The sequence below is a fragment of the Aricia agestis genome, chromosome 2 (genome assembly GCF_905147365.1).
Source record: "Aricia agestis chromosome 2, ilAriAges1.1, whole genome shotgun sequence".
NCBI lineage: Eukaryota > Metazoa > Arthropoda > Insecta > Lepidoptera > Lycaenidae > Aricia > Aricia agestis.
The window spans coordinates 12,731,446-12,759,236 of NC_056407.1; the positions used below are offsets into that span (position 1 = coordinate 12,731,446).

At 35.2% G+C, this 27,791-nt stretch overlaps 3 protein-coding genes across 7 annotated transcripts; 2 read left to right on the forward strand and 1 right to left on the reverse strand.

Annotated features, from left to right (window-relative positions):
* The first annotated feature begins 3,223 nt into the window (after positions 1-3,223).
* Positions 3,224-4,752, forward strand: LOC121738448 (protein CEBPZOS). Of its 4 annotated transcripts, none has more exons than XM_042130513.1 (3): positions 3,224-3,244; positions 3,340-3,477; positions 3,740-3,984. In XM_042130513.1, the coding sequence occupies exons 2-3, from the start codon at positions 3,348-3,350 to the stop codon at positions 3,868-3,870; spliced, it is 261 nt and encodes an 86-aa protein (XP_041986447.1). In that variant the 5' UTR covers positions 3,224-3,244; positions 3,340-3,347; the 3' UTR covers positions 3,871-3,984. The 4 variants fall into 4 exon arrangements, 3 of the variants coding, with proteins under 3 accessions (XP_041986447.1, XP_041986454.1, XP_041986435.1); XM_042130520.1 differs by lacking the exon at positions 3,224-3,244 and adding an exon at positions 4,622-4,752 and having other exon boundaries at positions 3,265-3,477; positions 3,740-3,877; XR_006037288.1 differs by lacking the exon at positions 3,224-3,244 and adding an exon at positions 4,622-4,749 and having other exon boundaries at positions 3,266-3,477.
* LOC121738442 (tubulin-specific chaperone C) lies at positions 4,745-6,184 on the forward strand. The gene has a single exon (XM_042130486.1). The coding sequence runs from the start codon at positions 4,750-4,752 to the stop codon at positions 5,749-5,751; it is 1,002 nt and encodes a 333-aa protein (XP_041986420.1). The 5' UTR covers positions 4,745-4,749; the 3' UTR covers positions 5,752-6,184.
* Positions 6,185-13,365: 7,181 nt separating this feature from the next.
* Positions 13,366-25,546, reverse strand: LOC121739767 (N-acetylgalactosaminyltransferase 7). 2 transcript variants are annotated; one of them, XM_042132320.1, is made up of 6 exons: positions 25,223-25,546; positions 24,592-24,751; positions 22,387-22,558; positions 17,810-18,746; positions 14,989-15,139; positions 13,366-14,284 (listed from the first exon to the last, which is right to left on the reverse strand). In XM_042132320.1, exons 1-6 carry the CDS (start codon positions 25,416-25,418, stop codon positions 14,134-14,136), a joined length of 1,767 nt encoding a protein of 588 aa, XP_041988254.1. In that variant the 5' UTR covers positions 25,419-25,546; the 3' UTR covers positions 13,366-14,133. The 2 variants fall into 2 exon arrangements, with proteins under 2 accessions (XP_041988254.1, XP_041988255.1); XM_042132321.1 differs by lacking the exon at positions 25,223-25,546 and adding an exon at positions 25,026-25,030.
* Positions 25,547-27,791: the final 2,245 nt, after the last annotated feature.

Below are 27,791 nucleotides of genomic sequence, written 5' to 3' on the forward strand. Positions count from 1 at the left end.
TGCATGGCAATTCAAATATTCAATAAAATACCGGAGCAAATAAAACTTTTACAAATTAGACAATTCAAAAAACTTTTAAAGGAATATTTGATAGACAAATGTTATTACTCTGTTAGAGACTTTTTAAATTCACAATAACTATATTGAGTACTTACTAAACATTTTATACATAAATTTATTTGATTTTTTAAATTTTTTATCTAAATTTAATATATTAACATAATATGATTATTTATTTTTAAGTAGGAATTTTAATAATTACATTTTTTATTTTATGTTATTGACAATGAATTATATTTGCTATTTGGATTTATTTATTTTTTGACATTATTTAAAGTAAGTGCTGACAATAATAATTATCTATCATGTAATAAACTCAAAATGATTAATTATAAGAAGAAATAAAAATGTAATTTGTAACGCGTATTTGACATTTAGTTAAACGAAAAATATAATTATTACGGTGACAATATTCACACACCAATGTAATGGTATGATGTGTAGGTACGTACCAATGATTAAACCATCTTTGTAAAACCACATCAAGTGAATAAATGATTATTATTATTATTATTATTATTATTATTATTATTATTATTGTCCTCTTCTGTTCGGCAAACACGGCCAACGTGTAGAGGCTGCTTAATCTTTGATCATGTGTCGTGTTCAATAACATCCTAACAGTTCTGACAGAAATTGTTATACTTCCATCGGCATCGTGGGTATCGCAGACACAATAGATATTCAATAATTGTTATGCTGGCAGCCGGCTGCCGCTATTGGAGATTTATAGTTATAGAAATTAATTATAATAGCAATAAAAAATAATAGTGATTCAAAACGTAATGAATTAATGAAGCACTATAATATTATCCCATCAATGAAGCGGCACCCGGCTGCCGCATAACTATTATATTATAAATCTATTGTGTCTGCGATCCCATGATCGAGGTAATAATAATTAATATTTACGTGGACTCTCCGGGCGAGCACACCCGCGCGGCGCGCCTTGACGACGCCCAATTCGCAACGTGCAGCAAAAATTGTAATATTTTAATTTCGCCCATTAAAACCAAACGTCCAATTTTAATCATTCAAAGACCAAATATTATCTACATTAACTGTACTTAGTAATGAAATAATTTATTTTGATAAAAATTAATGCCATGAGTAAAATAAAGGCATTTAAATGTAGTCCAAAAACATTTCAAGATTTTTTAATAAAAAAATGGTTATTGTGCCTCACTCAACATAGATAGGTATAGTGTGTCGCGGACTTTTTTGTAGATATTTAAAAGATCTACAATTACTTAGAACATTTTATGGTTCTATCATTTATAGTTTAGGCAGCGTACGCGAAAAAAGTAACATTTCTGGTTGATTGTTTACACCTTGCGTCCGAAAATCCCAAATATCTTACGGAACCCTATTTTTTTCCAAAATAAAATTTAGCCTTTGTTCAGCAGAATTAATGTAGGATTCCAATGGTAAAAGAATCTTTCAAATCGGTCCAGTAGTTTCGGAGCCTATTCAAGACAAACAAACAATCAAATCTTTCCTCTTTATAATAGTACTGTAGATGACACTCAATTATGAAGTTGACAGCAGGGTTGCCAGATTGGGCGACAAGTAGCCAATTGGGCTATTTTGCGGTCCTCCGCGGCTACAAAAAATCTGGAATGGCGTCTTATCGCCTGTTGGGCGACACGGTTTTTTACTTATCGCCTATTGGGCTACTGCCTACTATTGTATTTTCGTGAACGCGGCCATAATATCAACGAACGCAGCGATGCGTTGTCTATGCGCGGCCACTTTCACTCATAATCTGTGGTTCGCCGCGTGGGTGGCTGTTGAATATCATTCTGTTCAGGAGCAGAGAGAGCTCCGGTAGGAGTGTTAGTGTTCTGTGAGAGAGAGGCAGTAGATATCATAGATAATCTATACTAATATTATAAATGCGAAAGTATCTCTGTCTGTCTGTCTGTCTCGCTTTCACGCCAAAACTACCGAACCGATTGTAATGAAATTTTGTATACAGATAGTCTAAAGCCTGAGAAAGGACATAGGCTACTTTTTTACTGGAAAAAAGGGTTGTAAGAGGGTGAAAATACGAAAATTTTTTCAAATTAAATTAGTTCCAAAAATTCATACTAGATGGCGCCTTACGTCTCTTACATCGCGCTAACGCTTGCCCAACCTCTTTCTATAAGAGGTCGTATCATCGTGAATTTGAGTTTCGATTTTTTTCGATTGTTATTTCTTTTTTACATTATTTAATAAGTCAGTACTTTATATTATATTATATATACAGTGACGTAACCTTAAACCTATCAATGATAAATAGTTTATGGGTAAAGTTGTGTAATTGGAGGGCTAAATAAGCTTTAAAATTTGGCATAATATATTATAAAGTTTAATTAAAAAAAATGAAATATTATGTGCACACTGCACAGCTGTTTTGATTTAAGGGGTACCAGGGTTTTTTTTATAAAAGCTTTTGACACCAATTTTGTTGACATCGCGCGCTATAAACTGAAGTCCACGCGGACGAAGTCGCGGGCAACAGCTAGTACATATATATACTGAGTAGATATGTTGGATCGTAATTTGCTCGACACCATCCAACTTTTTGCAGCAGATGACGATTAATATGCATAAAACATTTTTTATTTGTAAATACATAATTTTAAAATAATGAATACTATGAATTATAGATTTTCATTGCTAAATGTCACTTTTATAGTTGGGAAAAAAACCCCAAAAAATAAAAACAACTCGTTACCACTAATGCAAATTTACAAGTATCCAATTAAACCAAGAATCTTATGTTATATTATATAAGCTTCTTGAATTAAACGAAGCAAGTCTCCTTAAAATATTGATAAAATTACATGTAAATACATAACTCTAATGTAATAGAACAGTAGCATATAATATTATTCATACGTTTTATTGACATTACGTTTAATTACCGTGTTTCTTTTTTATTGGGCTATTTTGGGCTATCTTTTTATCGCGAAGTGGCGATTTTATCGGTCTTTGATCTGGCAACCCTGGTTGACAGTCAGCTGCCAAACTGCGAAAAAATGAAACGAACACGGCTACGACAGTATATTTATTAAGTCTATGGCTATTATTATTGTAATTTTTTTGGAGCAAAGGACTCGTTTCCAGCTCCCAATAAATTAAAAAAAAAACTGTCATAAGTCATTAGTCATATTTGCAAATTGCAGCCGACATTTTAATTTTTATGGTGAAATTCACCAGGTGATTTCGATGTCTATACAAATAATTAACAACTACTTACTCATTAAATATTTTAATACAAATTAATCCAGCAGGTTATTATGCTTGAAAAGAAACCAAGCCCATCTTATAAACGTTGGCTTGGCACGACTGCAAAGACCATCTTCGTCGCTGAGGTTGTGGGCTTTGCGTTTTCCTATGGAATTTGGTACAAATTAAACACTGAACGGGGTAAATATAATTGCTATAAAACCAATTAAATTATATATTGCTTACATCGCAATATTTAGAGTTGTATTCAGTGATAGTTTCTTTGTTGTTTTTGACTTCAAATTACAAAAGTAACATTAATCATAGACGTACATTTCCAGTTTAATGATATTTAATTAAAGCTTTAAGTTTTCCATGCATAAAATAATTTGTTAAGTTTTGGTGAAAAATTTCCTTTAGTAGAAAAATTTCCAATTAAATTTACCTAATTTTTTTATTTTAGATTTCAGATTGTACATGCACAAAAACTTAAATTGGGTGTTGGAAGGTTATTACCGGTTAGGTGAGGTGATCGCTGACCACAAAACTCGCGAACTCGACAAAAAAATTTGGACTCAGGAAGGAAAAATATAATATCCTGGTGAGATGAGCATTATCGCTAGGTCCTTGTTCTGGGTGGTATCTATCGGAACAGTTAGCTATGGCCTACTTACATTCGTCAAACCTGACGATGATCTGCTCAAAAAGGTCATTAAAATTGACATTAATGTTTATTGTGTGGTCTATGAATTGAATGTTCTTACTAACAAAAGTTTCATGCATAAAATTTACTCATTTTATTTTTAAATGAATCAAGTTATCTGAAGGTGTTGTATATAAATCTACATAATATTACATACCAAAAAAGGAAGGGACACTACATTTCTCAGGCATTACAATCATGTTAGATCTGTGTTTTTCAACGTGTGGGTTACGACCCCTGCGGGGTCGCAAAGCTTCTGTAACTTGAGGGTTGAGAACTATTTTAGTAAAAAAATAATAAAGATTTAAAAGATTCATATAATATATTAAGTAGGAAAATTTTAGCAAAAGGATATTTTCTTAACAAGTAAATTCATCAAGCCCCGAAGGGTTCCAGGTGACCGAGTCACAATAGAAATTCTATTATGTCTCGTTTTTCCATGATCGACGGGTTAAATAAGCAAAGGAGAGGTCGCAAAATATTTTTACACAATATTCTGGGAGTCGCATTTCAAAAAATTTTGAAACACTGTGTTAGAACAAATTATATAATCAGAATAATAGTTATTGTATGTCTGCTTTATTATTTTTATGTAAGTACATAATATATTATATTGTATAATAATAATTATTCATTTCACAGTTTGAGGAAGAATCGAAATTCACTGATGCCAGTAGAGTAACAAAAGATACAATTGCAATACTTAAGGAAGCAACCAATCCAAATTCTGAGGTAAACAAAAAAGTAGAGGAGCTTTTGAAGAGGGCAAAATGAGTGACAAAAATGCTGTTTTAGAAAGATTAAGTAGAAGGGACGCTCAACGCTTAGAAAAACTACAAAAGGCACACAAAGCAAGAGAGGAAGTTGATGCTACAAATGAAAATGAGGACTATTTCTCAGCTGCATTTAAAATTCGTTCAGAAAACATTGAACAACTGTTATCTCAAGTACCAACCCTGGAAATAAATGTGCTTTCTATGCATTTTGATAATATAAAACGAGAGGTGAATGAATTACAAAAATTTGTAGTAACATCTTCTTTCTTTCTTAAAGAGTTCAATATGAGAAAATACTTAGGAATAGTACAGAACCTCCAAACAAAATGCTACGAGCTAGAGGATAGGTATGTTCCAAAGAAAAAATTTGGTTTTACAAGAAAAAAATTACCTAAATCAGATAGCCATAAGCAAGATTCAATAGATGAAAACGATGGTGCTGGGAAAACTGAAAACAAATGGGACGAGAAACTCTTTGGCTTTGACTCTCAAGAGAATAAAGTACTGTGCATGGAGAGTGATGAATTATTTCAACGAGATGTCACTCTACGTAACTTGAAGAACTGCTCCATCGCTTTAAAGGGTGTAATGGGAACATTGCACATGACAAACTTGGAAAATTGTTATATTCTATCTGGACCCGTAACATCATCTGTTTTTCTTGAGAAATGCAATAACTGCAAAATAATAACGGCCTGCCAACAGTTGCGCATGCATAGTTCCACTAAGTGCGATATATACTTACACGTGACTAGCAAAGGTATTATTGAGGACTGTTCAGAAATCCGTACGGCACCATACAATTTGCATTACGAAGACTTGGAAAAACATTTAAAAATGTCATCCTTAGATAGAAATAGTAATAACTGGGACCAGTTGGATGATTTTAACTGGTTGGCTCCTGATGTACCTTCCCCAAATTGGTCAGTGTTAGACGGTCCAAAAAGAGTTAAAAACTGGAATGAATGGTTTTCTAAATCACCATCACAAGTTTAATATTTAGCTATGTTACTTTTCCCTAAATTATGTTTTATATATTATTTTTAACATATTTTTTCTGGTAATATATTTTATTGATTTACAATTTTATGATCAGCATTTTAAATTGTGTCTTATTCCAATGTTGAAACATTGGTAACAGAGTAATGTGCATCATAATTAACTTTATTCTTTATTGTTATTCCAGGCCGATACTTGATATTATTATGTTAATTGCTTAGTATTAATACTAATACTGACCAACTTTGATTTTGGTACAAATTTCAAGCATTATTTAATCACTTGCTGTAACAAAATATGTTGATTGGAAAGGAGGCTTCCTAATTAAAATAATGTACAAATTTAATATTTGTAATAAAACTAAACTTTAACGTAGTAGGAACTATTATGTAGATGCTTTTATTTATGATTAAACCATTTCCTATACCTACATAATTGTCTTCTTTATTGCCTTTTTAGGGTTCCGTAGGCAACAAGGAACCCTTATAGTTTCGGTCTGTCTGTCGGTTCGCGGTTTTGTTCAGAGACTAGAACCTACAAAGCTGTAATTTGGCATATTTAATGATGCCTACAAAATGGTAATAAAATCTTTAAAAAATATTTTTTATGGTACCTACCTCCAGCTCCCCTACACGTCCGCGTCAAGCGGGGATGATTTTTAGGGTTCCGTACCCAAAGGGTAAAAAGGGGACCCTGACTTCGTTGTCTGTATGTCTCCAGGCTGAACCTCAAGAACGGTAATAGCTAGAGAGTTGAAATTTTCACAGATTGTGTATATATCGCACCTTCGGTACAACAAAGTCACAACAGCTCATTTTCAAATTGTGCAGGACAAGGGTTTTAATTGTTTTTTCGCATGTTTTTCTACATTTAAGGATAACAATTCATAGTAGGTTTGATATCTTTAAATAATTAATTCTATATTTAGTTGGCTATAGTTCTAAGTAAAAATCTTCTACTTAATTAACAAAAAAATCTAATAAAAGACTAATAAAAGTGTCCTTAATTATGCCTTTGTTGCTCCAGGAGTTATTAAGTTTAATGACTTAAGCAAGGTATGTTTTAAATGAAATAAAGTGTCTTAATCAAACATAATCGTATATTTTCTTCTCTAAAATCAACTACTAATAAAAGGTAACGCAAAACAATTACATTCTAATGACATTCACAAGTCAGTAAATGGCATCATTTTAATACTTTGAGTTGCATTCTGACGCCTCCGTGGTCTAGTGGTAAAGAGCGCAGCTCAAACTCGAAGATCGAGGATTCGAATCCCGCGTTGGAAACGTGTTATTTCCAAGTTTGGTTACAACTAACAATGCAGGCTGATTACCTGATTGTCAGACAATGAGCGATTTTCCTATTTTTTTAATTTGATTGTCAAACAATTTCCATTTTAGTAACTAGATGGCGTATGGGTAGACAACTATCGGTAATACCAGGGAATAATAACAAGTAGAATAACAATAAAAAGTAGAAGAAGTTTGAAAGTGACATGCCCGCCAAAACTCTTTTAGTTGTCAAGTTTCAGTTTGACAAGTTTTTATTATGTCAGCGTGTTCCTAAACTATTACCAGTGTACTGATCTAATCGCTTAGGCCAATGATCGCTTAGGTTTAAGATATTTTGATTTATGTCACACTTGACAGTACACTGATATTTTTTGGAAACACAACCCAAATGTAATCAGTGATGCCAACCTGCAGATAATTTCAGATCGGTGAGGAACCAATAGAAAATCTAGAAGTGTCTATCCTTACGCCATCTAGTTAAGATTGTTAAAAATAAAATTAAAAAACATAAATGAAAATCCCTCATTAAGATGATCCATGAGTCGAATGGGCGTGTAAAAAGTCGATCCTGCGCTCGATCTCTCACCAGTAGTGTCGGTCGTCTGTCCTACTGGGTTATGAGAGTAAACGGAATAAAGAGTGCTCTTGTGTACTGCGCGCATACTTGGGCACTATAAAATTAATCCTGCGTAACTGGCCTGGCTTCAATGAAACCGGCCACCGTCACCGAAAGCGGTGTGGGAAGTTATTATGCTTGACCATTATGCTTGTTTTTTTAAATACTTTCTCTGGTTTTTTTGCCATTGACTCGGGTTTCTGGTTCTTTTTTAGACTTTGTAATAATACTTCCTTGTTCAGTACTTGGTATATTCTCACAGACTGCATTATGATACACAATTATTGGCACATTAGAAAGACGTTTGCAGCGAAATGTAGATTTAGAGTGCTTGGAACGACTGCCAGATGAGAGCTAGATGAACTTGAGCTGGATGTACCGCCATTTGAGCTGGAAGAATCACCGTTAGAATCGAAGGAATCACTGCTAGAGCTGGATATTCTACGGATTGTCGGAATAACTTTCTTTTGTACATTTTTTCCGGTGGTTCATAGTCAGATCCATCTAGAATAAAAATATTATTAATAAATTACATTTTTATAATGCAACAGCCTGAAGTCAGTAACAACAGTAAAGAAATTGTGAATTGTCTTCAATTTTATAGTTAATCTAATTGATCAACCCTTAATTAGATCAATTAAAATTGAAGACGAAACTCTTTCGGTCCAGCGTGGATCTTCAAATTTATGTTCTAGAATGTAGATCATAAAGTTGGAAATCCATTGGGTACATGATTGTAGTTTCGGTGACGAGCTCATCATACAGCCTTTCAGAAAATAAAATAGCTGATCATCACTATCGTCATCAAATTATTAATAAATAAAAAATATGCGGTTTACTTGCAACTTTGATAAAAAAATGAACATAAATGAACCTATGGAGTAACAAAGTCTCAATTTTATTTTTAAACTAAACAGAAAGTACTCACGATACAAAAAATTGGAATCAAAAAGTCACAAGTCCTTTATAACCAAGTTTTAAATAATAATATTGAACCTTTACAGCATTATTATAGTTTATGACTTTGTAGATACAATTTGTATAGTTAAATAATATAATAATTTTGGATCAACAAAAACGGTTATTAAAGAAATGCCGTTGTAGCTCCAAAATTATTGTAATTTTTTAAAAAATATTGAGGTGTTAATAACAGATACGTTTTTGTTGCTCCATCATATAATAATAAAAATGGTCATAAATACCTTTGTGTGGCTGTAGCTCCAATGTACGTCAAACACTCGCGGGCTCGGGGACACTACTGATTAATGAAACTTTGTCGGCCCAAAACGCAATGGAATAACCGCCAATAACCACAAAGGCACTTGCGCCATCTAGTATAATTTCGAGAAACTTTCGCGAATGTCTTTGTTGCCCCAAGTACAGGCATGGTTTAGAAACAATTTGGCATAATTAGCTTGATTTTGCAGTTTTGGCTATTTGTGACTTTGTTGCACCGAAGGTGCGATATGTTGCCGCTTTAACAACAAATACTAAAAACAAAATAAAACTAATATTTAAGGGGGGCTCCCATACAACAAACGTGATTTTTTTTGCCTTTTTTGCTCTATATCAATAATAGCAATAGGTAGGTACTTGAATTTTTCACACAATCCTTAGTTTTATGTACAATCCGTCAAGACCGTGAAGAAACTAAAAAGTGGCAACATCGTAGTGTCATCCCTTTTTTCATTGATTTGAAATGGGGATGACACTTTTTAATTTCTTCACTTTCTTGACAGACTATACTTTAATATTTGATAATAATATTAATATTTAATAAAAAATTGAGGGGGGCTCCCATACAAAAAACACAAAATTTGACCTAATTTTGGTCTATAATGGTACGGAACCTATCGTGCGCGAGTCCGACTCGCACTTGCCCGATTATTTTTTTCGCGTCCACCCTACCATAAAAAAACACCCTAATTTTAACCGCGAAGATGGTTGGGTGCTGCCATCTAGTTGGGATCCAGTGATAAATAAACTAAAACACAAATCTAGGAAACCTCGGCTTCATGACACTGTAAGTTCGTTCTGCGTAGATCGGAACGCAAACAAAAATTGATGAATCTTCGGGTAGTTGAAGAACTTCAATAAATTGGACGCCTGTCATTTAAGTCCACCCGTGACCACGGCCGCTGTAAAGTAGCCGAAACCAAAGAGAATATAATCACTACGTTTTAGCCGAAACGTCGGGATGAATAAAAGTGCTCCGCGACAGAATCCGTAAGTGTTTGAACCTTGCAATATAATAGGGATCCATTTGTGAAATATTAAGTATTAAAGTGAAAAAAATCGTTAGAATCCAGTATCCCCCCATTCTATAAAGTTAAATTTACCTTAACTATAACCATAACTTTAACCACGCCTCTGGTGCAACCCAACCTTACTAATTTATTATTTGCAATGATGAAAAACTCAAAGCAGATATGTTACTACCGCGCGCGTTGTGAAGATTCAAATACGGCCCAATTGGGCCGTCTGTTGTTTAGTCTGCATCGAGCGCAGTCACGAACGTGCTGTGTCTTGTCTTACCTAAATAAATTGAAAATGACGTCGTGCGTGTATCGAAAATGTACCAATTATGACTCGAAAGTAAACAAAATACATGGAATCCCTTACCACATGTCTAGATTGCAATAAATACCTCGATTATTTACATTTTCAATTATTTTTTCGAACAATCTGGAAAAAATCGAATTTTCGTCATAGTTTAGGCGAAGAAAGAGACAGCGATACGATTCGACGTTTAAAAATAGAACTGTCTCTTTTATGTTAATGGTTTTTCGTATCTTTTGTTTCACTCATCTGCCAAATTTGTCAATGTTTGCAATAATTTTGAATTTGAAAATTGTTCGGAAGAGATTTAAGCCGGAAAATAGTATGGACGTAACATTATCTGTATAAGTAGAATATCATTGATTATTTGGCAAAAAGACGTCAACAGAAACAACGTCGACTGCGAAAAGCGTGCGCCCGCGCCGTGTGCCCGCCGTCGCGCGTGTAACATTAGTCCGTCTACTATACCGTATACTATATGGCTTTTTGGGCTGCAGCCCAGGGCCCCGCGAATACAGGGGGTCCTTTTTCCAGTCTCATCTTTCGCTAGCCAGACTCTAGGACGTTTTAATTGGAATGTTTTACAACATAAGTAGTCTTAAGTACATAATTCCCAAATAACAGCATCAGACATACTTAATATTATTTTGATGATTGGGTTTAGACCAAAATCATAATATTATTACTCAATTAAGTACTTACATATTATGACATTACCTATTAGTGTAAATCAAATACTTTAGAACGTAATATCAATTTTATTTTAGTTGAATTGACAAATAAAATAATGAAAAACATAAAATCGCGCTAACGCTTGCTCAAAAGTCTTTCTATAAGAGGTGGTATTACCTTATATTTCGTTTTCGATTTTTATTTCTTTTTTACGTTATTTAATAAATCAGTACTTTTAATCTATGCAGTGACGTAACCCTAAACCTATCAATGATAAATAGTTTATGGGTAAAGTTGTGTAATTGGGGGGCTAAATAAGCTTAAAAATTTGGCATAAAAAATAAAGTTTAATTTAAAAAATTGAAATATTATGTGCACACTGCACAGTTGTTTTGATTTAAGGGATACCAGAGTTTTTTTTTTATAAAAGCCTTTGACACCAATTTTGTTGACATCGCGCGCTATAAACTGAAGTCCACGCGAACGAAGTCGCGGGCAACAGCTAGTACACTATAAATTCGTCTTGTATACAAGCAAATTTAAAAAACAATCACTACTTATAGATTTTACTTAAAATATTACATTTTGTTTATAGTGACGAAGCTAAGTGACGAGCGCTAACAACTTTACAGATCAACTAGAAACTCAAGATCGTCTTATATTGAGGCCAGAATATACTTTACTTCATTTTGCACACCGTCACATACACATCTCTATTTAAGTACGCTACGAACTACGTGGTGCAACTAGGAGGAGATTTTCTAGCCTTTGTGGTTATCAGTCCAACCTCTTTTTTACTCAGAGACATTTAATTATGATTAACCTTCAATTTAATGAAGAGTTTGACAGATAATGTATCCAGGGGCTTATGTAAAATCCACTCTGAGATAGACTTGTTATTTTTATTAATTCAATAAATATTTGTTAGAGCTCGTTACTTTTATAACGTGTCTACGTGTGCATTTTATTCAAAGCTTTATTACTCAAAGATAGATAATTAATATTATCACGATATGTCCGAATATTAAACATAAGTAAATAACAGTTTATCTTACAATAAATATTATACGATAAATATCTACATTTTCAATTACCTATTAAAGATTGAAACTATTTGTGAGAATTGTGAGTAGTTTTATCGAAAAGCATTGATATAATTTGTCAGAATATGCATGTTAAGTAAAACAATATTTTCCTCTATTAGGGGGGTATTACATTATCATTTATATATGATCATTTCTATGATCATATATAGGATCCAATATGTATGATCATTTGATTATATCTGCATATTACATTATCATATTTCATTTAAAATATCTTACGTCATATGTGGTTTCAATAAGCTAATGGAGAGCGCTAACGCTGACAGGTATTGACGTCAGGGTTACTAGATCTCAGAGAATTCGACTTGTCAAAAGACATCGTCATTTTTAATATGGCTTGTTTTTTGTTATTTCAGCAAGATTATCCAAGTATATAATTAGAAAAATAATTACATTACATTATTTGAAACATATTAACGAACAAGAAATTAAAAACTCTTTTTTATATTAAATAACTGGCAACACCTATTTCTATGACCGTATTGGATCCAATCTCTCAGCAAATGTCAAAAATCTTTGATCAAGGAAAAAATGAATCATATGTCTATATTACATTATCCAATATCATTGACTCAATGATCTCGGATCCAATATATATGATAATCTAATATCCCCCTTAGACAAATAGGTAAGTAAAAAATTTAATCACATTTTTTGAAAGTAAAGAATATAGGTATATTAAACAACTTTAATATGTATAATATATAATATTATAGTATTAATACGCTGTATGGTATAGTCTGTCAAAAAAGTGAAGAAATTAAAAAGTGGCAACATCGTAGTGTCATCCCTTTCAAATCAATTTAAGCAAAAAAGGGATGACACTACGATGTTGCCACTTTTTAATTTCTTCAATTTTTTGACAGACTATAATTGGTAATAGTACCTACACCATGACGTCACAAATTGTTTTGCAAGACAGAGATTGGCAATATTTTCTGTCTTAAATTTGATCATGCCATTAAAGATAATAGCATAATCAAAAGTAATAAAGAAATTACTTTTTACGTTTGTTAAACAATTTAATTATATTTTGTAATAATGTGCTATTTGACAGCTGCAGGCAACTTGCCTAGACAAGACCTAGAATCAAGGCCATACCTAATGGGTAAAGAACGAAGTTTAAGCACAGAAAAATACAAACTTATTAAGTAAGTACTTAATAATAATTATTAAATACTATCTCCTTGAAGTGTCATACATTTTTAATCAAATTACTAGCAGCCATTAATAATTATTTCTAGTAATATTTATAATAAGTAATACAATAATTTAACAAATTCTCTTTAAATGTGTATTGCATCAAATTAAATATTTTAAAGAAATAATAAAGAATATTTCAAACATACAACATACGCGCTAAACACATAATGAATATTGTATATCAATGCGATTGCGATATCATCAATTAAAATTTGATTTACAATTTTATCTAATCCTTAAAAGGTACACATAACGTCTATTAGATAACAAAAATACCATACATAGAACAAAAAATACTTTACCAATTTCAATATACATATTACATACCATACCTAAAACTTAATATCGAATTTATACAAATAAAACCTTGTTAGTTTTTATATTATAATTTATAATACAAAAATATTCTACGAGCTAAGGCAGTTTTAAAACTTTACGCGGCGTTATTTGAGTTACTGGTGTGAATCTAATGTCGATTTCATTGTTTCAAATAATAATTAAAAATGTAATATTTGTGTATTAGTGTTTGTGACAGTTACTTGATTTAAAATTGACTAAAGGTGATCGTACATTTATCAGCACGCACGTTTATTCATTCATTTTAGAATTCGTTGTATGAAATGATGTGAAACCTCACACATTCGTACGCACTCCGCACCGAACGCGTCGCATATCGTGAACTATGCGGCGCGTTCGGTGCGTATCGCGTGACGATTGTGCGATCAGCTTTATACCATCTTTGATCTTTCATTTTGTAGTTGCATTAAAAGTTACGATAAATCGATAAAATATGCAATATTCTATCATTAACTACTAGCCACACTTAGTTAAGTAGAAGAAATTTTTGTAACCAGTTTGAGTAATAGCATTTATAGGATTCACACCAGTTGTCTTTTAAGAGTAATAAATGCTAGAGTACTATAAACTATTTTCACCAGTTGGGCTTTTTGTGTGTTATCGTCCATTTCTGGTACGTGTTGTTGGGGTCGCATGGCGCTAGAGCGAGGGTCTTGGAGTGCGGTTGCAGCGTCAGACAAAAGCTGTGCAGCCTGTGTATCAGTTGATTGAGATCTTCGTCGTAACTGAAATTATTATTTAGGTCAATTCTGCTGTGTGATGTGTCGCGTAGTTTCGCTGACATGCAATGTGGTTAAGCTCCAGTACTGGATTTATATTATATTCTTGTAAAACCGTCACATAAGAGATATTGATCTTGAAGTTGAATTCTTAAAAATGTTAGGAAGTATTGGTATTTCAACGACGGAATGTAAAATTGTTTTTATGGGCATAAACATTAGCGCCGGCCTTTCCGTCAACTTGTTAAATGACTTCACTCTTATCACACGGTGAGATATTAAAAAGATGGGAAAAATCTCCAGGGACGGTTTTAGCACTACCAGCGCCCTGGGCGAGGTTTTATCGGACCCTGGGGGTCAAGTGGCGGGGCAAGACCTAGATTTGATGTAGGCAAGATATTATGTCTTGCGAGGCCCCCTGATGGATTACGCAAGAGGACGGATTTGTTGAGAGTAATAATTTTTGATACTCACACTTTTATTTATAAAACTTTTTATTTATGAATAATTATTGAGTATCAAAACTCGGAAATCCTTAAAAAACCTCGTGGTCCAAGGAGCGCGAGCCCCCCTAGACTGCGAGGCCGTGGGCGGTCGCCCACGTCGCCTACACCTTACGCCACCTCTGCCAGGGTGCTGCCTTCAGCGCCCCCTTTTTATCCGGCGCCCTGGGCGGTCGCCCGCCCCAACGCCCCTACTGAGAATCTCACCTCCACGGGCCGTCAACGGTGCCGAGCCTGCAGATGGCCTGTTTGACGGAGTCGTTGTCGGCCTCGACGCAGCGCTCGCCCACGCCCAGCTGCCCCGCCTCGTTCAGCCGGAACAGCTGGTTGTTGCCCGCGCCGTGACACGCCGACGTACCTACATAACATGGTCAAAGTTTTTTAAGAGGATTACAGATACAGAGGTTAGGCAAATTTGCAAAGTAAAGGTCAATTCAGACCGCAACGTGACGCGTAGATGCATTTCTAAATTTGTATGGATTTGACAGATTCGCAAAACGCCTAGATAAATGATTGGTCTCGCGCGCGCGCTCGACTAGATACCGCGCTGTATAGAAAACACAGATTCCCGAATGCGGCACCTCAATATTGTAGTGTGTGTAAAACAATGCACAAATATTGTTGTGTGCGTAGATCATCGGGTTGCCAGATACGTGACTGGTGCCCAATCAATGGGGAAAAATTAGTTGCTGTGGTCTTGTAATTTATTATTATTGTATAGTAATTGCTGATTTTTCAATCACCAGATAAACTTTACCATTGGAAAAAAGTCCGCTCGAAAAGAATGCGATAAAATAACAACGTTGTTTAGGTCAACGAAATATAATGGGTACAATATTGATGAGAAAACAATACAAAAACAATGGTAGGAAGTTTAACGAAAGTTAAGAATGAGTCATAAAAAAGCAAATGTTAAATTTGTTTTCTCATTTGTTACTGTATTGTGTACTTACATAAAATATAAACTGTATTTAAGATTTTTATTATAATATGATACTCATAATTCATTTTTATTAATACACATTCATGATCCAGGAACTTTGAAAACTTTTTGTTCCGTTGGCGGGATTCAAACCAGCTACTCTAGCTAGAGATTTTAATGCGCTCATCCACTCAGCCACTATGTATATATAAAAAAATAAGATATAATAAATAAATAAATAAAAATCACAATCTCAGAAAAATTTGGGAATTTTTAGTTTATGGTAATTGGCAACACTGAACATCAAGCGGTACTCCGATCCGAATTTTCAGGTTTATATTATTTTTCTGTGTTTATGACGATTTATATAATATTTACTGATGGTATGTGATGCCAGTACCTTTCTTGTTTCTTGTAGTGTTATTATTGCATAGTCTTACTACGCAAACTGGCATTTTGCTACGGACGTAACTTAAAATTTCGAAAATTATCGACACATCTACCTCACCCGAAGCTTGCGGCGCGACTGGCGCGCTTACGCCTTATCAGGCGTATGATTTGTTGCCGCATTTTTCAAGTACTCCGACGGTATCTAGCCGTAGCGCGAGCGCGAGACCAATCATTCACGGCAAGGCAAAACGCTTAAATCTGTCAATTTAGTACAAAAGAAATGCATATGCGCGGCGCGGTGCGGTCTGATTTAACCGTAAGGGTCAATTATCGCAACGTGACGGATTTGCAAAACGTCTCGAGCAATTGAAATCTGTAAATTCAGTACAAATTTAGAAATGCATCTACGCGTCGCGTTGCAGTCTGAATTGATCCTAGCCCTACCAATTAATAATTAACGTACCTATCCGCCGCCATCTACCTACGAATCAATTTCAGAGAAATATTTTATGCAACTAGAGATCGCCCAATGGTCGAAATTCGACCTTACTTGCAACGACATTAGGACGGCTACCTATATTTTGTAAAAAATATTGACTTCATCATAGTTTTTTTCAATTCTTGTCTCTGGGACTCAGCTGATCTCAGACTGGGCGTTTAAGCATTGTCTAATAGTATCTAAAATTAAATATAAAAAAAAAAACAATAATCCATTTTTAATTTGTCAACTTGTTGTCAACAGACTTCAACCATAAATAAAAGAGTATAATTCGTATTCATAGGCTTGTCACTCAAAAATCTGTCATTTTTCCTAGTAGTAGTGTCGTAGTGTGTGTAACGTTTTATTTGTTAAAAATAAATATAATTTAATATTAGCTCGATGCACTCCTTCACCATATAAACTATAACTGTGCGAAATTTCATGCACCTACGTTTCCCCATTTTTCGTAAAAAGGGTTACAAAGTTTTTCTCTCACGTATTAACATATAGATGTCAGACAGCTGTCATAAAATTTTAATATGTACTTTTTATTACCATCAGTATTTCGTCAATCAGACTGATGGATCAGATTGATGAAAAACTGATCGTGTAACCTACGTCACGTATAGCAATATGACATCTAATATATACTGTGCCTACGTCAAGCGTCATAGGAGCGTGATACAAATTACAATGTTGTATGTTAAACACAGATATTTCTGCTATTGTGTTTGTGTTAGTTCTAGGTCAATCAACTCCTGTAAATATGTAATTTTTGTAATCGTACACTTGTTACCTCACCAGACCTTTGCTACATAGAGAAAAGTCTTCTCGAACCACTATGACATTGGTAAGTGGCAACTCACTTTACAGGTGAAAAACCATTTAAAATAATATCATGTAGGTTTCCTTGTAATTAAACACATACTTGTAGTTCGATTGACTCTTAAAATATTTGTGCTGCAAATGCCACAACTTGATACTAATTTATTATTAGGTACATAAACTTTGCATACTCAGTTTATTATAGTGTGGTAATTGCACGGTAATTGGTAATTAATATTGCAATTCTACGAGTAGGTGTTTACCTCCAAGGTTTAAATATTGGCATTATTTGAGTAATATATTATAAATTCTACATTGTAACTAATAAAATACGATCCTTAAATTTAAAGGTTTAGGCCTTTAATTGCGTGTATCAAATATCCATACGAGATAAATGTTGATGGACTTACCTATGTAAGAGGGCGCGGCTTTGCCCATAGTGTCCATACAGAGCCCGCTCGCCTTATTCTTCACCATACCCCAGTGAATATTCTTGGGTAGCTTCGGGAACTTGTCGTATACATCGTAAGCGACGTTCTCCATAAACCAGCCGAAGCTCTTACACTGCAATTTCTCTTTCAAGGCCACCTGCTCGCTAATATCACCCATGTCCAGGAATCGCGCCATCGGCTCGCGGGTGTAGAAGTACTCCTTATGTTCCTCGTCGAACCACGTCTCAATCACGCGTTTGTAGTTGATGGTTATGAGAGAACCCTTGCGGTTCTTCGCGAGGTTTCCGAAGGAGTAGGGCATGAATGCGCGGTACACGTGGCCGACTCTGGAACACGGAACCCACTCTATGCTGCCGCCGCACTGCCAGATCTTAAAACTGAGCTCGAAGTTCTCCCCACCCCAAACTAGTAGACCGGGATCGTACGCTCCTATCTTCAAGAAGTATTTTCTATTAATCGCGAAGAGTCCGCCGGCGTGGGTCGGACTCTTGTAGGGTTCGGAGCTGTGTTTGTGAAGACTCGCTTCTCTATCGGGCACTTCGTTCTCTTTGTACAGCATACCCCACTCGAATATACCCCTGTAGTTCGTTCCGTGCGAGTACACGGGTCTGTACTCGAAGGTTCTGTGGTCTATGCCGTCGATTACTGGCACGGTCATCGTCCTGTAGTCCCTGTATATTGGAGCAAGAAGTGGAGGTAACCAGTTTAGATTGACCTCGCAATGGGCGTCGAGGAAAACTATGACCTCGCCCGTCGCTTCTTGAGCTCCTCGTGAACGTGTTCTGATGAGACCCTCTCGCTGCGCATTCCTGATCAGTCGGACTTTACCGTTCCATCTTTTAATATAATTATCGAGATTTTCTTTGAGGTTTTCTTTATCAGAAAAGTCGTCTACCTGAAATTGTTATTTACGTCAATTTACTATGTGATTGTGGGCATTTAGGATGAAGCCAAACGAGCGAAATTTGTGAGTAGCAGAATTTCGGCTATAGCAGAAATTCTGCTGCATTCAGTTTCATACAAAAGTCCTGTTTGATTCACACGAGCGTAATTTTGTGAGTCATGATTTGTATAAAAAGATATTTACGCGGCAGAAATTCTGCGACTCACGACAAATTACGCTCGTTTGGCTTCACCCTTAAGAGGAGTCCACACCGCTGTTTTTTAACCGACTTCCAAAAAACGAGGAGGTTATATATTCGGCTGTGGATATTTTTATTATTTTTTTTATTTTTATTTTTGTATGTTCGACCACTACTCCGCCGTTTGTGAACCGATTTTCACTATTTTTGGTTTGTTATATTAGGTTTCACTCCAATTTGGTCCCATTTTCTCAAAAGTGGTGATCTGATGATGGGATCCATGAGTAATCGAGGGAACTCCTCAAAATTAATATGGAAACATATGGTGATTTTGGTTTTATGAGAAGCATCCTGAGCATATGCTACCAAAACGCAAAATTTTGCACCAAGGTCCGAAGCTACTAAGAGAACTCCGGATTCCTTATAGATACAAGTTTGGGAGTTTAGGCGTTGTTTTAAGAACTGAAAGCATATGCTACTATGCAAATTACATTCATCATCATCATCATCATCATCACTACCATGTCAGGGTCACCAATGTCACAACTCACATGGTTGTATATGGATACAATATACACACAACACCATAAAATATCATCAGTCATTACGTTATGTCCTTATTTATTTGGTACATTTCAAAGCGATTTTAATACAAAAAAATATACTTACTTAATGTTGTTTCAAAATACATAATATTTCAAGTACCACAACATTGAACATAAGTAACAAATTCAACCTTTACTCCAGAGCAGAGCGTAAGGCACACATTTGGGTTGGAATGAAGGAAACGGGTCACTATGGAAAAAAGACTTAGAAAAATTTTTCGTCAAAAATTTAACCTCTTATAACCACCCTTTTTGAATATACCAATCGAGCTTTTATGCGCCAAGGGGAGCATAAAAGCTCAGATAAACTTTTCTCAAAAATCAACCCCTGTCGAAAGATAGGCCGAAATGTGACCCTCGTTAGCACGGAGAAAATACTAAAAAAATTTGGACGAAAAAATTCAACCTCTTATAACCTTTTGAATACACCAATCGATAGGGGGCGCCAAGGGGAGTAAGAAAGCTCAAATAAACTTTTCTCAAAAATCAACCCCCGGCCAGATACAGGCCGATATACGAACCTCGTTAGTATGGCGAAAATACTTGGAAAAATTTTGACGACAAAAATACAACCCCCTATGACCACCCCTTTTTATTATACCAATCGATAGGGGGCGCAAGGGAAGCAAAAAAGCTCAGATAAACTTTTCTCAACTTCAAATCAACCCTGTCGAATGACAGGCCGAAATATGACCCTTGTTAGTATGGCGAAAATACTTAGAAAAATTTGGCTAAGGTTTAGGAACCTACGTCAATTAAATGTTGGTGACATGGGTTAAGGAGGATTGTTTTGGGTGAGAAAAACTATAACTTACCGTTTCCACCGCCAGTAAACTCTCCGTTTAGAAGAAATTCGCATTTGAGATTTTCGAAGTTTACGAAGTATTTTTAAGGCATCTCAAGGCTGTGATGAGTGGGTCTTACTTAACTACTCAGCCACGGATACCGAAGGGGGGGACGGGGGGGGGGGGGGCGGAGCCGCACCCCTTAAAGGGGGGGCTCGGGGGGCGCAGCCCCCCGCCAAAACAAACACAATCTAGAAAGTCCAAAAGTAGGTTAGGTTGGAACTTAGACCACAACCCCCAGATATAGGAGCCCCGCGTAGCGGGGCTCCGTCGACTTTCTTTTGTAGTAGTTTGTCAAATAAATTGGGGTAGGTTTGTAAACATTTACCAAGATTAAGATAATATTAAGGGGTTGAAGTATTTTCTTACGCGATGGTTAGTAGGTAACTAAAAAGAGTGAAATTATTATTTTTAACAAAAAATTAAAACCGACTTCCAAGGTAAAAACAATAATAACATCCTTATAATATGAACTAAAAAGTATTAACGCCCCTGGTGTATCCTCTTAAAGTTGGGTATTTTAATTCAAGCATTAAGCCCGTCACAGACTTAAGCTATAATATATATTAATATATTTATAGCTAGACATATTTTCTATACTAAATCCACATGCCACAGAAATATATATTATAGCTGAGTGTGTGGTCACGCGAAATTAGTATAGAAAATATATGTATATTAATATGCCGAGCTATAAATATATTAATATATATTATAAGATTTATAAGTTAAAGCTAAGTCTGTGACGGGCTTTAGCAGTAAAATTATACTGTCGACTAGTTTATTTTGAAGCTCTTTCTTTGTAATCAAAATCTTTTTTCGTGAACGATACCTAAATTTTACGTGGTAAATATTTGGCATTGAACTTTACTTTTGTTAGAATTCATAACGTAAAGGATTCCACACCGCCCTTTTTTCCATACAATAGTTGTCCCCTGTTTCCTCCCTGGATAATTCTAGTAGAGTTATAATTTTTTTCCTGAATATCTACGGCCACTAATACAATGTCCCTATGTTTTCTTTTTTTTCATAATTTAATTATTAAATAAGATATGAACGTTCAAAAACCCAAAAAAATGGCCAGATTTTCCGCTGTGTTCAAACGTCCAGAAAACAGATTTGGCTAGATTATACAAAAAAAGCAAAACATAGGAACACAGCTCAAGCCTTTTTTTAATCTTTAATGAAAAAAGTACTTAAATCGGTTAAGTTTTGGAGAAGGAATCAGGGGACAACGAATCGTTGATTTTCTGGATTTTCTGCAGTTGTCGCTATCGCGTTCTGCGGTATTATAGGCTTGAGGTAAGGGAGACAGCTATAGATATTACACGTACTTTTTTTTCATTTCTCTATCCCCTGTTGTATCCTCTTAAAGGCGATCGTCACGTAAACATGATTTCAAGGTACAATGCTTTATTGGAACATAATTACTTTTCCAAATCAGATTAAAAGTAATGCTTTCATAAAAATGTGAATGCGAAAGTGTGTCTGCCTGTTATAAAAATCTATATTATACATAAATCTATATTATACATAAAACTCAAAGGACTGACATGGTAATTTATCAACGCACAGCCCAAACCACTGGACCGATTGGGCTGAAATTTGACATGCAGGTAGATATTATGACGTAGGCATCCGCTAAGAAAGGATTTTAATCAATTTCACCTCCAACTTCCAAGGGTTAAAATAGGGGATGAAAGTTTGTACATAATAATACTTCTTAACGCGAGCGAAGCCGCGGGCAAAAGCTCTTATATACTAAAGTGAGTCTGTCTTTTCAATCTTCAAGCTTAAACTATTGAACCGATTTTGACGAAATTTAGCAAGGAGATAGAATAAGCTCCGGGACAGCTTTTGTCACGGAAAAAATATTCAAACGGGATCTTCAGTCAGTCAAGTCAAAGAAAAAACTTAAACGCGTACTACACGCGTTTAAGTTCTAGGACGGCTTGCGCGCTCCTCGGAGCTTAAAAATAACTTTCAGAATTATTGTTACTTACCAGTATAATTTCGTGTAGGATATTAGGTGGAGATCTGTCAATGACGGTGTGGACTGTCCTCATCAGTACAGTAAACCCTTCATTGTGGAACACGATGATGACTGAAGTGGACGGGAGGTTTTCGGGGTAATGCCAGTACTTGCACTCGTCTAAACGCGTGTCTGGTATTGTTCTAGAACGGAAACGATCGTTAGAAACGTATCATTTATTTGGCTTACAACTTACGACAAATCGATGTACCTATACGGTATACCACACGTCATATTGTATAGTACCTATGTTTTAAACGTATACCTACCTACGTATTTAGACGTGGGAGAGCCATGCTTCGGCACGAATGGGCTAGCTCGACCGGAGAAATACCACGTTCTTACAGAAAACCGGCGTGAAACAGCTCTTGCGCTGTGTTTCGTCGGGTGAGTGAGTTTACCGGAGGCCTAATCCTTTATCCTATTCCCTGCACTACCCTTCCCTATTCTCTTCCCCTCCCATCCCTACCCTCCCCTTATTACCCTTTTCCCTCTTAACAGGCTGGCAACACACCTGCAGCTCTTCTGATGCTGCGAGTGTCCATGGGCGACAGAAGTTGCTTTCCATCAGGTGACCCGTTTGCTCGTTTGCCCCCTTATTTCATAAAAAAAAAGTAAATATATTTCAAATACTTTGACTTCGCGAATATAATATCGTATTTACAAAATGTAATGAAAACTGTTTTGTAGTAAACACTAAACATTTGCGCGATTATTGATAAGGCATTCCGGTGTTTACGATTTATGTATCGAAGTTCGATTATGCAATGTTTTGAATATTACCATCTTAACATGCAGCCTTGATAGCGCTTTAGTCGAGCTACTTTAAATTCGATTTTTGGAGAGCATTAAAATCATCAGATTATGGGATTTTAGGCTCGATTTATATAATGCGTCCGCGCGAAGAAGCGGTTTGGCCGCTAAATCGCAAAATCACAAGCAATTAAATAGTATGTAACGATTCATTTAAATAGCGGCGCTGTTGCGCCGTCATTTCCATGCAACAGCTTGTGAATTGTGATCGCGCGGTATAGCCGCCAAGCCGCGCGTTCAGGGGGACGGACGCATATAAACTGAGCCTCAGCAGAATTCTGATAATATGCCGGGTCTAAATTTTTTTTTTAAATGACATAAGGGGGCAAACGAGCAAACGGGTCACCTGATAGAAAGCAACTTCCGTCGTCCATGGACACTCGCAGCATCAGAAGAGCTGCAGGTGCGTTGCCGGCCCTTTAAGAGGGAATAGGGTAATAGGGGAGGGTAGGGAAGGGAAGAGAATAGGGGAGGGTATGGAAGGGAATAGGGTAGGGGATTGGGCCTCCGGTAAACTCACTCACTCGACGAAACACAGCGCAAGCGCTGTTTCACGCCGGTTTTCTGTAAGAACGTGGTATTTCTCCGGTCGAGCCGGCCCATTCGTGCCGAAGCATGGCTCTTCCACGTATAAATTTTAACCACGTATAAATTCAAAATGTATGAACAGAGTGCGTTTTGGCGGGCGTCCCAATTTTACTGATTAGAAATTTCGGATACTTAATGTGCGGCCGGGCTGAAGCCTTCTTTTATTTTAAAGATAAAGAAGAATAATATAAGAAAGATAAAAAACACTCATTGTGAGAGACCCTCTTGGGAAACAACGCGAGTATAAATACACCTTTAAAAGAGATTCTGATAGCTTAAAATTATGCGTGAAATGTGCATAATTGTATAGCCTTTTATTGATGTAAAAGAAAGATTGATAAATAGGTTATAGTATAAAGTAAATATAGTAGTGAGTCTATAAATATTATGTTTACATAACAAATATCAACCAATGGGGCTACAACTTTTTTGTTTTTAGAGTGACTGATGCATCATGATCTAATTATATACATCCTACCAGTAAAATATAACTGGAAAATCAAAATATAAGATACATGGCCAAAATTAGATATGCCATAACTGTTCAGACAACTGGAAATACTTATTACTGTATGTAGGTACTTATTTTAATATTGTGAGATAATATTACTAATTATTTTTTAATTATTAATTATAAACCAGAGATTACTTGAAAGTTAGGAAAGAATTAAATAAAATAAATAGAGTACTAGTACAATTTGAATTGTTTAAGGCCTAACAACTATATTGCTTAAAGAGATATCCTATTTTAATAAACAAACACTTTGAAAATTACCTGTTCATGGCAATGTCATCAGATGCAGCTATGTTCATTCCATATTCACTCTCGGCTTCCGCTATATCGTTTGCACGATCTTGTGGCATGTTATATGGACGTCCACCTTCTCCGGGCCCATTAACAGATCTTTTATTTCTAGGTTCAAAGTTTCCAAGTTCTAAAAAAGTTAAGAAATGAATGAGAATATAAGTAGATTCTACATGCTTGTCTTTAATTGTATGTAATTAGAACTTGAAGAATAATTTGTAGGTATCATTTGATACACCTAGTCAACAACTTTATCTAGACAGAGCAGTTTTTATAATTATTATGTTACCTTGTCCACAAATTATTATTACTTACTATTAATAAGTTGAGGTCAAGGTGTATTTGATAAATTTAAATTTTATTCTCAGAATATAGAGAAAGTTCTTTACTATTTGGGTAGAAACCGGTTTTAAAGGAGCATCAACATATTATATTATGATATGTCTTGCATTGTAAGATGCATCAAACAGTTTTTACTGTATTTGCACTGGAGTGTGTATACCGGTAAAATGTTAATGTCTAGCTCGGCTAACAGTACTTTTTATACGTTTTAATCATGTGAAACATAACGTATTGGAAAACAATTAAATTATACACTTACCGGTTTTTAAGACCGGATATACATCTTTGTGAGATTTGTATTGTTCGGGATGGACATCGAAGGTCCTTTCGCCGAGCTCTCCAGATACAGCCTCACTTCGTGAGTAATTGAATAAAGTATAAATAAGAATAACTAAAATAGCGCAAGCACTCCCTATTCGTATTATTCTACCGGACCGGACGTTTGTTATTCTCATTTTTGATAGCTTTTCTTGTACACTTATTTCATACGATCAAACTTTAAACACGTTTTAAGTATTTTAAAATATTTGTGCCAAATAAATTAACACCAAGCAAAGCAAAAACACACACCGACTCGCTAGAATTCCGCTTTCGAGCTGTCAGCTGACGTATCATGTATTGACGATTGACGCACAAGCGTCAATGTCATTAATCAATTTTTTTTTCATAATAAGGGCTATAATGGCTCCCTGAAATAGGAGAGAGCCTCAGATGAGCTCAGAAGTCAGAACATTTTCGCGGTTTATATAAAGTAAAAAGTAAAAATCGCCGTACAACCATGTATCGGATAGACGGATACTAGTGTCCGACCGAAACTGATTTTTCAGCCGAAACCGAAACCGAAACTTGGTAAAACATTCAAAATTACGATTATTTACGGAAATTTATTGATTTTTAACATAAATTACAATTTTTTAAACTCAGGAAAAAGTACCACATTGAATTTTATACTTTTTGCGACATTTCTTACCATAAATATTGTTATTCTTAAACTCGAATAATTTTTTGTACTTCCGTTTTTTTTATACGATTCCAAGTAGATGTATATTGTCTCATTCACAGAAAATACGATTTTTATCTTCTGAACGCCCAATATTCGAGTTTTAACTTCATAAAACACATGTCTTGTCGGTGTAGTGTATGACAGATCGAAAAACATAGGCGAAAAAATGGTTAAGTTGACAGTTTTCACAGATATGCGTTTGGTTAGCTTATTTATCGTTTCTTGCTATTTGTTCCTTTTTATATAATTTAAATCTATTTGAAACAAAACGAGATTCGCGTCGCCATATAAACGCGTTCATTGTTCAATGAGAACTTAGTTTAATAAAACGTTTTAAAGTGTGATTGGTGAAATTCCACTTAATGTATTATAATGAAGGATTACCCTAAGAAACAAGAGCAGAAGTTATTTGAAGTCATTTTATTTAGGTGTGATTCACCTAAGAAATAGAACGCGCTTAGTGTACACTAAATTGGTTCTGCACGTATAAACGCGTTTATAGCACCAAATTGCATTTCACTAACATTAAGTTCACAACAAATCCATGTTTTAGCTTCAGAACGTCCAACGTTGCACGGTTAAACTTCATTAAAGCCATTACAGTCCTGCCAGTGTAACTCATGGCAAATCGAAAATCACAGACGAAAAAAAATATGCGTTTGGGTAGTTTATATATCGTTTCTTGCTTTTTATTGATCCCCGTAGGAACGCGTTTAATGAGTACTAAGTTTTATAAAACGAAGTTGTGCGATTGGTGAAATCCTCTCTTAGACATACTACTGAACGACGAACTAATGAAAACAAAATCAATAATTGCAGTATAATATTATTTTTATGGGAGACATGGACACGATCGCGGTCGAAGTTCAAAACGAAATGACTTAGCAAACTTGCAGTTGACGTGACGTCACATTTTTTTTTCTCCAGAAGGCGTTTTGCCACTAAACCTGAAAAATATTCTGAGGGCCGCAAGACTGAAGCTTACGGGGAAGTGGGCTAGATAAGATTCTAGCAGGGTAAGAACGGTCTAAGTCCTAAGAGATTGCGTGTCCAAAAAAAAAGAGTGAGGGGAGATGATTTACTAGATAAATCTCACAAGATATATCCTAAGATATCTTATAATCTCAGTCAAACAAAATTCTTAAGTAAATAAAGTTCACACACAATTTAATCAATTTATCATAGCATTTACTAAATCGTTTGTTTGGGAAACATTGTTAAAATAGCACGTAATTTGCCATCAGTTATATATATTAAATAAGCCTGCTTTTATCGTAGAAATAAAATTCAATAATATAATTTCGATAAAAATAAGTTAAGACAATTTAATGAAATAAAACGAAATCTCAAAACATGATTAAATAGATGGTGGCGAACTGAGCCAGGGCCTCGCTGGCAAGCAAGCTCGAGTTAACTGCGAAGTTTACCGAATGATGCATGAGTTTCGGTTTCGGTTTCGGCTATATTTTGGCCGAAACCGAAACTAAGGCCGAAACTAGATTTTTTGGCCGAAACTGGCCGAAACCGAAACCGAAACTGAAAGTTCGGTCGGTCACTAACGGATACTTTATCATGATTGTAGTATCACGTCAATCACTAACTGTACTACTGTGATACTGTGATTCGGCCTATTACACCATCAATATTATCACGGAATCGTGATAAGTATAATAATATATCAATGATGCGTGTGATATACAGTATGCCCACTGACCTTCATTATACAACTTGTGTAGGTAAGGCAACAAGTAGGTACCGTACCTACTGATAGTTGGCAGAAAAAAACTAAATGTCAAAATTCAAATATCCAACGAATATAAATAAT